Source organism: Physeter macrocephalus, unplaced genomic scaffold (assembly GCF_002837175.3).
Source record: "Physeter macrocephalus isolate SW-GA unplaced genomic scaffold, ASM283717v5 random_86, whole genome shotgun sequence".
In the NCBI taxonomy this organism is placed as follows: domain Eukaryota; kingdom Metazoa; phylum Chordata; class Mammalia; order Artiodactyla; family Physeteridae; genus Physeter; species Physeter macrocephalus.
The window spans coordinates 43476-55020 of NW_021145372.1; the positions used below are offsets into that span (position 1 = coordinate 43476).

General features: G+C 63.6%; 2 protein-coding genes across 2 annotated transcripts; both read right to left on the reverse strand.

The window, feature by feature from the left end:
* Positions 1 to 47: 47 nt before the first annotated feature.
* PTPRCAP (protein tyrosine phosphatase receptor type C associated protein) lies at positions 48 to 2223 on the reverse strand. The gene is made up of 2 exons (XM_028483900.2): positions 2090 to 2223; positions 48 to 892 (listed from the first exon to the last, which is right to left on the reverse strand). Exons 1-2 carry the CDS (start codon positions 2090 to 2092, stop codon positions 278 to 280), a joined length of 618 nt encoding a protein of 205 aa, XP_028339701.1. The 5' UTR covers positions 2093 to 2223; the 3' UTR covers positions 48 to 277.
* Positions 2224 to 2498: 275 nt separating this feature from the next.
* CORO1B (coronin 1B) lies at positions 2499 to 7939 on the reverse strand. The gene is made up of 11 exons (XM_007126942.2): positions 7865 to 7939; positions 6858 to 7057; positions 6336 to 6458; positions 6102 to 6231; positions 5754 to 5935; positions 5543 to 5662; positions 4752 to 4856; positions 4526 to 4671; positions 4288 to 4345; positions 3159 to 3437; positions 2499 to 2981 (listed from the first exon to the last, which is right to left on the reverse strand). The coding sequence occupies exons 2-11, from the start codon at positions 7053 to 7055 to the stop codon at positions 2856 to 2858; spliced, it is 1467 nt and encodes a 488-aa protein (XP_007127004.1). The 5' UTR covers positions 7056 to 7057; positions 7865 to 7939; the 3' UTR covers positions 2499 to 2855.
* Positions 7940 to 11545: the final 3606 nt, after the last annotated feature.

Consider the following 11545-nt stretch of genomic DNA (forward strand, 5'->3'; position numbering starts at 1 on the left):
GCTAAGGGATGGGAGGGGCCGGGACAGAACCACCGCAGAGTGGCAGGGCTGGAGGGGTTTTATTTCGGATGGCTGCCCCGTGCCCCTGGGGACGGATGGCCTTCCCGGAGGGGCCAGGGATACACAGACTTGGGGACTAGAACTCTTGCGGGGGAGTGACTGTCTGAGGCTCTCCAAGCGGGGGTGTGGGTGACATGAGCCAGGGCAGGCTGCGTCCGGCCACGGCAGCTCGGGAAGCGGAGGCACGGTGACCGGGATGCGGCACCAGGGCCGGCTCCTACAGCGCGGTGACGTGGAGGCCCCGGCCCCCAGCCGCCTCAGCGCCGTCGTCCCAGGCCGCGCTGCCGGCAAAGGCGTGCAGGTCACTCAGCAGGGCCTCGGCGCTGCCCCTCGAGCCCAGCGGCCCCTGGCAGCCGAGGCCCAGGCCCCCTCCGCTGTCACCGCCGTAGGCTTCCTCGGCCGGCTCCGGGGCCTGCCGCGGGCCGGGCCCCGCTCCTCGCCGCTCTCCGTCCCGGGACGCACGCTCCTCTTGGCCGGCACCCGGGTCGTAGTCATCTGCCGCACCCTGCCCGTCCTCCTGCCGCCGCGGCTCCTCGTCTGGCGACCCCAGCTCAGCCCGGAGCCAGCGGCCTGGAGGGCTGGCCCGGAGCAGGCGGCGAGCGCGGCCCCACAGCGCGGCGCCCAGGCGGGCCGGGTGGTAGTAGCCCGCCGAGTCCCGGCTCAGGCGGCGCCAGGCCAGCGCCAGGCCGGTGGCCAGCAGGAGCAGCAGCAGCAGCAGCAGGATGACAGCGACCGAGGAGCTGGGGCCCGGGCTGTCCTCGGCGCCGCTGCCTGGGCCCGGGGCCCCTGGCGGGGCCGGCAGAGTCCAGAGCCCCAGGACGCAGGGCAGGCCCTGGGGGGAGACGGGAAGGGGCTCGTTGCCTGCGGCTGGTTGCCTCTTGGGCGAGGTGGGGGCAGTCGAGCAGAAAAGCCCAAGTCCTCGTCGGTCAGGCCCCTCCTGGCTCTGTGACGTACGCCAGCGGCGCGCCCTCCTCCCTCCCGCCTCCCTCTCTCCCACGGCACCACCGCGTAAGCCGGCTCCTGCCTGGGGAGCCCCCCACCCCGACCCCGGCCAGAGCCACCACACGGCTCCCTGCTCGCCCTGGCTCCAGGCACCTCAGTGCAGCCTAGGCTGGCCTGGATGAGTACCCCGACATTCATCCCCGCCGCCCAGCCCTGCTTCACCCTGCCACCCGCTTCCCGACACAGGAGGTGACTCTGCCTGTTCAGTACGCTCATTCTTTTATCTTCCCCCCAGGAAGACGGGGATCTTTCTGGCTTAAGCACCTAAACACTTCCTAGCGCAGAGTAGGTGCTCAAGAAATATCCGTAAAGACAGCCCCGCGGAGGAGGGGATGGAAGGGAAGGAAGGCACCTGCAAGGCTGGCGTTGCAGCCGGCTCTTCCTGAGGCCCAGGATGGGGGGACCGAGCCCGAGGCAACCGTGTGGCCTCCATTTGGCCAGGTCCCAGGATGGGGGTCACTGAGACCCCTCTTCCTCCCTCCCAGCCACGGGGACTGCCCCAGCTGCAGCGTTTCCGTTCAACTCTCCGTCCCTGGGGCCTCGGGCCTCGCAGGGCCAGGGGCTGGGGGAGGAGGGTGCAGCTGCCAGAGGAAGCCTGCGGTCGGAACAAGGCGGGTGGGGGGTGCGCGGGGGGAGGGGTGCTGAGACGCGAACAAGCCTTCCCCACCCCACGCTGTGCGCCCAGGCTCCAGGGATGCGAGTAGAGGCTGTGCCCAGTCCCGGCTCCCGAGCAGAGCACGTGAGAGTCCACCTGGGGGTCTTGAAGGGGGGTCGGGCATGGAGTGGGGCCCTGGGGGGGCCACCCCCTGAATCTGAGGGAGGCCCAGGTCTGACGTGAGGTGAGAGGAAGGCCCAGCTTCTGCCCTGGGCTCATCCCGGGTCTCTCGTCTCTGCCCCCTGCCTGGCTGCTCCTGCCCCCGGGCCCGCGGGGGGTCCTTCCTTAGCTCCTCAGCTCCCGGGGCCTAGACATTCCAGCCCTGACCTCCTGTGGCCCCCACCCCAAGGACCCAGCAGGCTCCACGCTCACCATCGGTCTGCTGGCCTCTCAGCGCCGGGCGCCCACCTCCAGCCCTGGCCGTGTGGAGCGAGAAATGAGCTTGCGCTCTTGATGCACCCGGGGTTAACTCGGCGCTTCCGCTTCCTGCCCACGACACCCTGCTCAGCCCTCCCTGCGACAGGACCCTCGTCGCCCCACCCACCTACGCCCCCCACCTACCCGCCCCCCCAACCCCGGGGCCTCTCAGAACCACCCTGGTCCACACCAGATCCTCACTGGCCTCTCCCCGGGCCAGGCTGGGGCTATGGGGGGCGGGGCGGGGGATGCTCAGGTCCCCCAGACCTTTCCCACATTTATGACCCATGGGGGCGCCCTGTGTCCCCAGGGGTCCAGACTTCCTTTCCCAGTCCCACCCTTGCAGCAGAAGGGCAAACCTGGCTTTTAGAAAGAGAATTTTATTTGGAATGAAAATATAGAGCCCATCCCTCCTGCTTCCTCAGGGGAGGGAGCAGGGGGGCTGGGTGGGGGGGGGGGTGGGGGAGACGGTGCCTCAGAGTAGAAGCTCTCCTGGGTACAAAACCCCTCCCCAGTAACAATGCCCAAAGCCAGGCGGTGGCTCCAGCCTAGGCCCACAGGATGGGTCAGGGTGTGGACTGGTCCCTGAACCTGCCCCAGAAACCCTCAGCGGGAGCAGGGGCAGCCAGCCGGAGTCGGTGTGACCCGCCAGCAGAGGCTGAGTGAGAAAGGGGTGGGAGGAGGAGGTGAATGGGGAGTGGCATCCACTGGGCCCCGAGGTCTAGGCGTCTCCATTTTCCATGCGGCCGAGCTGCTCCTCCAGGCGGCAGATGCGTTCCCCCTGCTCCTTGACCAGCGCTCTCAGTGCTCGCAGCTCCTGCATCACCTCCTCCAGCTTCCCAGCCTCCTGCAGGGACATGAGCGGGGTGGGGGCAGGGGTTTCGGAGCTGCAGCCCTCCCCAAATCCACTATCAGGCAGAGGGGCCTGAGGCCCAGAGAGGGGCAGTGAGTGGTTCAGGCAGGCACAGCAGACCTGGGCAACACCTGGGCTTCCCAACACCACCCTGAGCTGAGGGGCACCTACCCCGGCTCCGGCAAGGCTGCCGCCAGGGGCGGCAATACTGGCGAAGGCAGCAGGCGTGGAGGCTCCCGGGCGGGGGGAGCCAGGGGCCACGGCAGGCCGGCTGTCTGATAACACGTTGCGCCGGTTGACCTTCAGGTCCCGCTGTTTGCTGGGCACGTAGGCTTCCCGCAGGGAGATGAGGATGGGGTTGGCATCCCGCCCGCTCACCCACTCCTCTGCCTCCAGGGCCGCCTCAGGCCCAGCCGTGTCGGGGTACAGATCATCCTGGAAGAGGTCCGACTGGGCGGGGGGGAGGTCTGGGTCAGCTGGGGCCCACCTGCAGGGTCCTCTCCTCTGGACCCTGAGTGGCCACCTCCTCAACACTCTCCTGGCCTCCAGGCTTGCACCCTGTCAACCCATCTTCCCAGTGGCCTGACCCCTAGTGACCTTTCTAAAGCTTCCCATGGCCTGACCCCTAGTGACCTTTCTAAAGCTCTGTTCTTTCACTTCCCTCTGGACACCACCGACAGCTCCCCCTGAAGATTCCCCCCAACCTTCCCAAGCAGGGGCCAGCGACGTGGCTTTGTGGGACTCTGGGAGCCACGCCTGTGCCCCGTGGACAGTGAGTCCCTGGGGCTGTGGCCCCGTCAAACTCGTCCTCAGCTCTGCTCCCTGGACGTGCCTGGCACGCTACCCTGTGCCCTCAGCAAACGCTGGCTGGAGAGAAATGAAGCACGTTCAAGGCTCTCAGCTGGGGCTCTGAGGCCGAGCCCCACGTGGCCGAGTCCCCACCTCACGGGAGCCTCCACTGCAGCCAGACTCCCCGCCCCTCTTTCCATTCCCACCTCCGTGCCTGCGCCTGGCTTACTACCCGCCCCTCGTTGGAGGCCCTGCCCCAGCCATGCTGCCTCCTACAGGGAGACCTCCAAGGCTGCCCAGTATCTGTCTCCTGTGGCTCATGCAGAGCGAGGCCTCAGTTCACCCTGTGTTTCATCCCTGCCTGCGCCTGGCTGGGCACGCTGGCGTCTATCCAGCCCACTGACTACACCCACACTCGGCCATGTCCCATTCATAAGCCTCACCTTGGTCACCCCTGTGTGGTCTGTCTGCTAGAAAGGGAGCGGGTGGGCAGGGAACTAGGTGGCCTCACCTTTCGTGGCACAGTCATGACGATGGGCTCACACTTGCGCTCATGCAGTTTGTAGAACCTGGGAAAGGGCGGGGAGGGAGGACCCATGGGTGGAACCTGCCCCTCCCAGCTCTCCCAGCTCTCCCAGCTCTCCCCTTCCAGTCCTTACCCTGGCCCCTCCCACAGGCTGGCCCCTGACCCCGGGGCCCCTCTGGGCCGGCTCCTGCCCCTGAGCAGCCCCCTACATCCACCTTCTTACCGGGCAATCTCGCACTTGCTGACCTCCAAGCCCCTCTTGGGCATGCTGCCCATGCCCCTCTGGGGCTCTTTGCTGGTGAACGTGTTCAGGAAGTGGATGTAGGGGGGCTCGTCTGTGATCTCAAAGTACCGGATGCTGGAGTCACCCTGCAGGGCGGGAGGGGTGGGGGTCAGCACCCGGGCCTGCCTATCTCTTCCCTGTCCCCGCCGGCCCTGCCCAGCCCTACCTTGCCACAGACGTAGACCACGTTGGTGTCAGGGTCATAGAAGGGCAACAGAGCCCCGTTGCTAGAGTCCAACTCCTGCAGGGCCATGGGCTCCCCCAAGTTCTCCTGGCACATGGGTTGAGGGGCAGTCAGGCCAGGCCAGAGCCTCCCCTCTCCCCTCACTGTCCTAACCCGTCACTGGGACTGGCCCCAGCTAGCCTCACAAGCCGGCTGGCACTGCCCCTACCACTGCCACCCTTTGCCCACACGGTGTAGTCCCGCCAGGCCCTCCTGGCTCCCCTCCCTCCACTCGCACGGGCCCATTTTCCCCGCCTACTCCAGGCCTTCAGACTACCCCCAGGCCACCAAACAAGTACTAAGAAAGTCCCCACCACGCGGGAGCCCGGGGTGCCGGGGAGCACTAGCTGCTGTCTCAGAGGGGGCCCTGGAGGTCACTAGACACAAGGTTAAGCCTGTGGGACAGAGCACTTCACAGGAAAGGCTGGAAGCCTCCCCGGAGAAGGGGACCTCTGCACTGGGCCTCGAAGGACAGCTGAGTGTTGACAGACAAGCAAAGGAGGGAAGGGCCTTTCAGGGGGCAAGAACACTGTGGGCAGACACGGAGGCAGGTGGAGGCGGTGGGGGAGGCCAGAGAGCAGGGGGCAGGGAGAGGAGAGGCTGGCAGGGCTCCAGGTCCTGGCTGCCTCAGGTGCCAGGCTGAGAACCTGGGAACGACAGGCCTCTCCGGGTGACCCCCGCCCTCCTCGCCCAGGGTGGAGCCCGCCTCGAGGCCGCCCGCTCGGGCCACTCACTGGGTCCCAGAGCGCCAGCTGCCGCTCGCTCATGCGGCTGAAGCCCGTGGTGAACACCTTGCCGTCCGCCAGGAAGATGGCCCGCATGGGCCGGGCCCCCTCGTGAGCCTTCTCCCGCTCCTGCCGGGGAGATGGAGCGGTCGTCAGGGTGGAGCCCCAAGAGAGCCCCTCGGCCAGTCTGCGTCCATCCTCACCCTCCAGGGCCACGTACCGCCACCAGAGTCCCCCGGCGGGGGTCAATGATGCGCACGCTCTTGTCCTTGCACGCGGTGCAGAAGAGGCTGCCCTCGCGGTTCCAGCTGACGTTGTAGATGAGGTCGGGGTGCAGGCTGTCCAGGCGGTACAGCTCCTCCGCCGTGCCCACGTTCCAGATGAGCACCACGTTGTCGCAGCCTGCCGGGCAGGGGGCCATCAGCCCTGACCACCCTCCTGGGACCTGACCCGGCACTCGACCTCTGTGGGCCTCAACCTTCCTGGGTGTCAGACGGGCCTGGGAGAGGGTGTGGGATGCCGCGGAGCTGTGCGCGTAGAGGGGCAGGGCGGGGGCGGTGGTGCAGACCTGCGCTGAGCAGCACGTTGCGGGCCGTCGGGTGCCAGGTGGTGATGCCCACTCGCTTGGTGTGCCCCTCGAGCACCACCACCGGCTCTGTCAGCGGGGAGACCAGCCCGTTCTCCGGGATCTGCCACACCTGGGGAGGGGCGGGGAGGGCAGCTGAGGCCCCCGCTTGGCCCCGCTGCCAGGAGCCTTGAGCCACATCTGCGACCCCCGCCCCATCACAGCCCCATGCCTCACCATGACCGTGCAGTCCTCTGAGCCGCTGGCGATGACTTCGTCATTGTGGGGACACCAGTCAATGTCCAGGACAGGCCCTGTGTGTCCGCACACTGTCGGGTAGGCCTTGTCAATGCGGCCGGTCTGCAGGCATGAGGGGGCCAGTCAAGGGGGACCCAAGATGCCCAGGCTCCACCCCTCCCAGAACGTCAGCCCTCCGCTCTGTGGACGGGGAATGACGCGGTTGGCCTGGCCCACAGGTGGCCCAGATGTGGCTCTCACCCCGCCTCCTCCTGACCCACCCCTTCCTCACAGGTGTCACCAGGTGAGCGGGAGACGTTTGTTGCCTCTGCCTCTGACTCCGTGGCAATAAAAAACAGACTTTCCCTATCTGTGCTAACACCGCCCAGGCAGTAAATGTGGATTACGACACCTGCCCGGCAGTGTGGGGATGGGCAAATTACGGGTTGTGAAGGGAGCAGAGAGACCTGGCAGATGCGACCAAGCTGGCTCCAGTCTCCTCCCAGCCCCGATGGGGCCCACCTTGCTTAGGGGGAGCACCAGGAAGGCGCCTCCACCGCTGGCCTCCACAATCACTGCCAGGAACTTGGGGTTGACGGCGCAGAAGGTGCTGTCCCAGGTGACACGGGACACTCGAATGTCCTCATAGCACTGGTCATTCTTGACAGGCTGCCCGAACACATGTCGGAATTTGCTCTGCCGGACCACTTTGCGGAACATGACTGCAGGGTGGAAGCATAGGTCAGCCTCTGCCCCTCCCAACAACCCCCAAGCCTCCCAGGGCTGCACGAAGGGAGCGGGAAGGATGCAACAGGGCGCCGGGGCCTGATAACCTGCCTGGCTCTCGGTTTCCCAAGTTACAGGATAGGGTCACAGGGCAGACCTGGCCACCTCTCCCCAAGGGGGGATCTGAAGGCAAAATGCATTGACCTCCTGCAGAACCACTGCTGAGTCCTGAGGGGCTCTGCTGGACGCTACCCAGGGCCTGTCCCCGGACTCTGGTATGCGTGTGTGTGTGGGGGGGGGAGGTGCCCGAGCCGGTGCCAGCTGAGCTCCTCAGTGGGTCCTAGTCAGTTCCCAGAAGGCTCCTTCCTGACCAGGATTTGGAAGCAGGGTGATGGGGAGGACAGACAGAGGAGGCCGGAATGATCTCCGTTGTGGGTCCGCGCTAGGCCACAGTTCTGGGTCCCACGGAATGTGCAGTGCCTGCAGGAATGTGCAGGGAGCCCCAGGCCGGTCCAGGGGGCCTGGCAGGACTGGGCGGGGGTCGGGACGCCGCTCCCAGCCACAGACCATCCCAGAGCGCCCTCAGAGCAGGGTCCAAGGTGAAGCGGGAGCCCAACTTCAAGGATCCCGGTCTGGCAGGGGAGACGCTGAGCGGCCAGGGGGAGTTGGGACTGAGGGTGGGGCGCCGCGGACGGGAAGGGCTCCTCGGACTCGCGACCCCCACCCCAGCCCCCTGCGGCTCTGCCCCCGAAGTCCCGCCCAACCCCCCGCCTGAGCCCCCAGCCCCGGCCCGTCGCGCTCACCAGGGACGCCGGGAGGCTGCAGCACTGTCCTCGGGTGGCTCCGTATCCCAGTCTCTGGGAAGCAGGAAGCGGGAATCAGGAAGTGACAGAGGAGAGAGGGGCGGGGCGGGGGCTCAAGGGGGCGGGGCCGAGGTCACGCGCGGAGGGGCGGGGCGGGAGGCTGTGAGCTGTTGCCTGGCAGGCCGGAACCTGAGGAGTGCGGGGCCGGGGCCTCAGGGGGCGCGGGGGCGGGTCCTGGGCGGGGCCTGAGAGAGCTCCGCCCCGCAGCCCCTCCCCCCCGGTCCCTCTGGGGCAAAGGGGCAGGGGCCGGGATGGGGATGGGGCTGTAGTGCGGCATCCTGGTGGCAGACCCGGACCCCTTCCCCATCTTGCTCCTCCTGTCGGCGTCATCAGGAGTCGCCAGGGTTGGGTGGAGCCCGCCCTCCCAATCCCCCACCTCAATGGCCCGCCCTCCCAATCCCCCACCTCAATGCATACTTCCCGGTCGAGTCCACCTCGACGCTGAAATATAGTATCTACTCGGACAGGCGGTATATTCACGTGCCTCAAGTTATAAAGGTACGTGCTCCTGGTACAATGTAAATAAAACAGTGGTGTTTTAGGGGGCGAGTGGAAGGCCCAGCCCTCTCATTCTCCCCGGTGAACACCTTTGGGTCCTGCCTGGCCTCCTTATTAAAAAGAGAAATAGGGCCATGCCCTCCAGACCCCTCAAACCTTCCTTGCGTTCCTCAGCCATCTCCCACCGAGGCCTGGAGGTCTGTCCACAGATGTCTCCCTCCTCCTGGCCAGCTCCTGAGACAGGCCGGCCTCCTGGATCTACCCCATCCCCATCCCACCCTGGCAGGCTTAGGTATCCCTGTGGGTCCCACAGGCAGAATCTGCCCCCTCCAAGCTGGCATTCTGTTTGACTCCAAAATCCTTGCTTTTCCCACTGCTCCATAACCCCTAGGACAGGCCAATCCTTCCAGCCCAGGACCAGAATGTGGGTGGTTTGGAAGAGGAAATGCAGCCACAAAGCTTCCCTCTCTGTTGTGTCCCCCAGGCAACAGCCAGGGGTCTGTCTAAAGCCCACACCAGATCCCCTACCCTGAACCCTCTCCGTTGGCCCTTCATCACATCAGTGACCCTCCGACATTGCCCCCTCCCCCACCTGTTACCTTCCACCATCCTCTCTGCATGTGGCCCAGCGACACTGACCCTCCTCATCCCTGAAATACACCACCTCCCTTCCCACCCCAGGGCTTTGGCACATCCTGTTCCCTCCATCTGGAAGCTCTTCCCCCAGATGTTGAAAAGGCTCCATCCCTCACTTCCTCCAGGTCTCTGCTCAAATGTCACCTCCTCTGGGGGCCCTCCCTGACCATCCCCCTCACCCATCACTCTCTGGCCCTTACTTGTTCCCCCTGTACGTTCTTAATCACTACCTTATGTTATATTGTATAATTATTTTGTGTATTTGCTTTATTTTTTATTTTTGGCCGCACTGCACAGCTTGTGGGATCTTAGTTCCCCAACCAGGGATCGAACCTGTGCCCCCCAGGAGTGACAGCTCAGCGTCCCAACCACTGGACCACCAGGGAATTCCCTAATTATTTGTGTGTTTGCTTTTTGTCTGCCTTGTCCCGCTAGGACGTCCACAAATTGAGGATTGCACTTTGCCTTGTTTCCCACCGTATCCCCATTTCCTGGAACAAGACCTAGCGTACAGTATGTGTTCAATTAATGTATACTGAATGAATAAATGAACGGCAGCCCTGAATGTGGAACTGAAAAATGTTCATATTCACAGCTCTCAATGTCTGGTGCCTATGAAGGAGAGGGAAGTGTGTCTCTCACCTGCAGAAGGGATGAATCTTCCAGAGGGCAACAGGAGCCCAGCCCCATGGAGTGTGTTAGGGGTGAGGGGAGGGGCTGTGGAATGTTGGGGGTAAGCCCTCCCTTCATCCTCTCTGGCCTTGGGTGTGCATGTTTCCTCCGATACAAAACCCTCCTCTGTGGGCCGGGAGGAGAGCTCCTCTTTATCTCACAAAACCCTTCATGGCACTGCTCTTTCTCCTGGATGGCAAGTACCCATTATGAGTAGGGTTCCCTTCTGGGACCTTGGAGGTGGGGCTGGCCCACTCTCCAAGAGGTAGGGTTAGTAGCATCTTTTGGCCGCACACCGCGTGGCATGTGGGATCTTAGTTCCCCAACCAGGGATCGAACCCACACCCCCTGCAGTGGAAGCGGGGAGTCTTAACCACTGGACCGCCAGGGAGGTCCCCCAAGAGGCGGGGTTAGGAGTATGGACCAGAGTTGAAGGCAGGTGGCTGGCACTGAGGATTTAGTCCCTGATCTGCCTGCCATGTGAAAAAGCTTCGAGATCCCTACCTGGGAGAAGGAAGAGGGGCACTCTGCAAGGGGGACATCAGTCCAGACCCTGCCCTCAGGAAGTGTGCAGTCCAATGGGGTGGGGAGTGTGAAAGCATTTGGAAAGTGGAGGAGGAGGCTGTGTGGTGGGGCGGGGTGGGGGGGCAATGCCTGGTGGGCAGGATGCTGCTACATGGGCTCTGGGGGGGTCAGTGCTGTCCCAGGCCTGAGTGAGACCTGGGGGTGTCCACTGGCATAATCGAATTAGTTGCTAACAATTATTAAGCACTGTGTGCCAGGCAAGGAACCGAGCACTTCACAGGGATTAACACTCTTAGAAAATGGAACCATTATTATGATCCCCATTTTACAGATGCGGAAACTGAGTCTCAAAGAGGCCAAGAGCCTTGCTGAAGATCACACAGCTGGTGAGCTGTGGAGAAGCAGGATTCAAACAACCTCTGAGGGGCACTAGAGGCCATGTGCTAACCCCACCCAAGATGGAAGGCCAGCTGAGAACGCACCTAACAAGTGCTCAATAAATATTTGCTGAATGAATGAATTCAACAAATTTGTGCCTGTCCAGAAATCTCTCCCACCAGCCTCGGTGCCCACAACTGCAGGAAGTGCTATGATTATGCTGCTGGTATCAGCAACACCACCACCCAACATGCTTCCATCCCCGGGTTTGGTTAATGATCACAACAGCCACACTTGCAAAGGGAATGTTATCACCCCATTTTACAGAGGAGAAAACTGAGGCAAAGAGAGACCTGGGGACCAGAATCCAAATCTGACTGCACCACTTCAGTCTGCCTATACAGCAAGCACCCCTGGGAAGGGTAGCACGTAAAATGTCATTGTCATTTACACCTACTGGTAAGGGCATCTCTCAGCTTCTAAAGGTCACAACGCTGAGCTAATGGGAAAGGATGGGGGGGCGGGGGGTGAAAGGGGAAAGGGTTCATGATTTCGGAACCCTGGGGATTGGGTGGGGTGAGTGCCAGTAGAGAGTGATGGGTATGAAAAGGAAGTGGCGTGGGCGGGGGGGGGGGTCCTGAAAATAGACCTTCAGCGCTTCCTAGTTTTTCTAGCAGTGTCTGCAGCTTAGGAGGGAGGAGGCTGGCTCTGCCCTAGAGACACCGTGCGACCTCCAAGGAGCCTGTGCTATCTCTGGAGGATTGGGTGGGGTGAGTGCCAGTAGAGAGTGATGGGTATGAAAAGGAAGTGGCGTGGGCGGGGGGGGGGGGTCCTGAAAATAGACCTTCAGCGCTTCCTAGTTTTTCTAGCAGTGTCTGCAGCTTAGGAGGGAGGAGGCTGGCTCTGCCCTAG

What these genes read in the sequence shown, in the direction of transcription:
- CORO1B (XM_007126942.2), bottom strand. Translation starts at nt 7,055, where the DNA reads ATGTTCCGCAAAGTGGTCCGGCAGAGCAAATTCCGACATGTGTTCGGG. An exon ending in GCCGGGGGACTCTGGTGGCG is followed by an intron (nt 5,663 to 5,753) that starts GTACGTGGCCCT and finishes TCTCCCCGGCAG; the next exon opens with GAGCGGGAGAAGGCTCACGA. An exon ending in TCATGACTGTGCCACGAAAG is followed by an intron (nt 3,438 to 4,287) that starts GTGAGGCCACCT and finishes CCCCCCGCCCAG; the next exon opens with TCGGACCTCTTCCAGGATGA.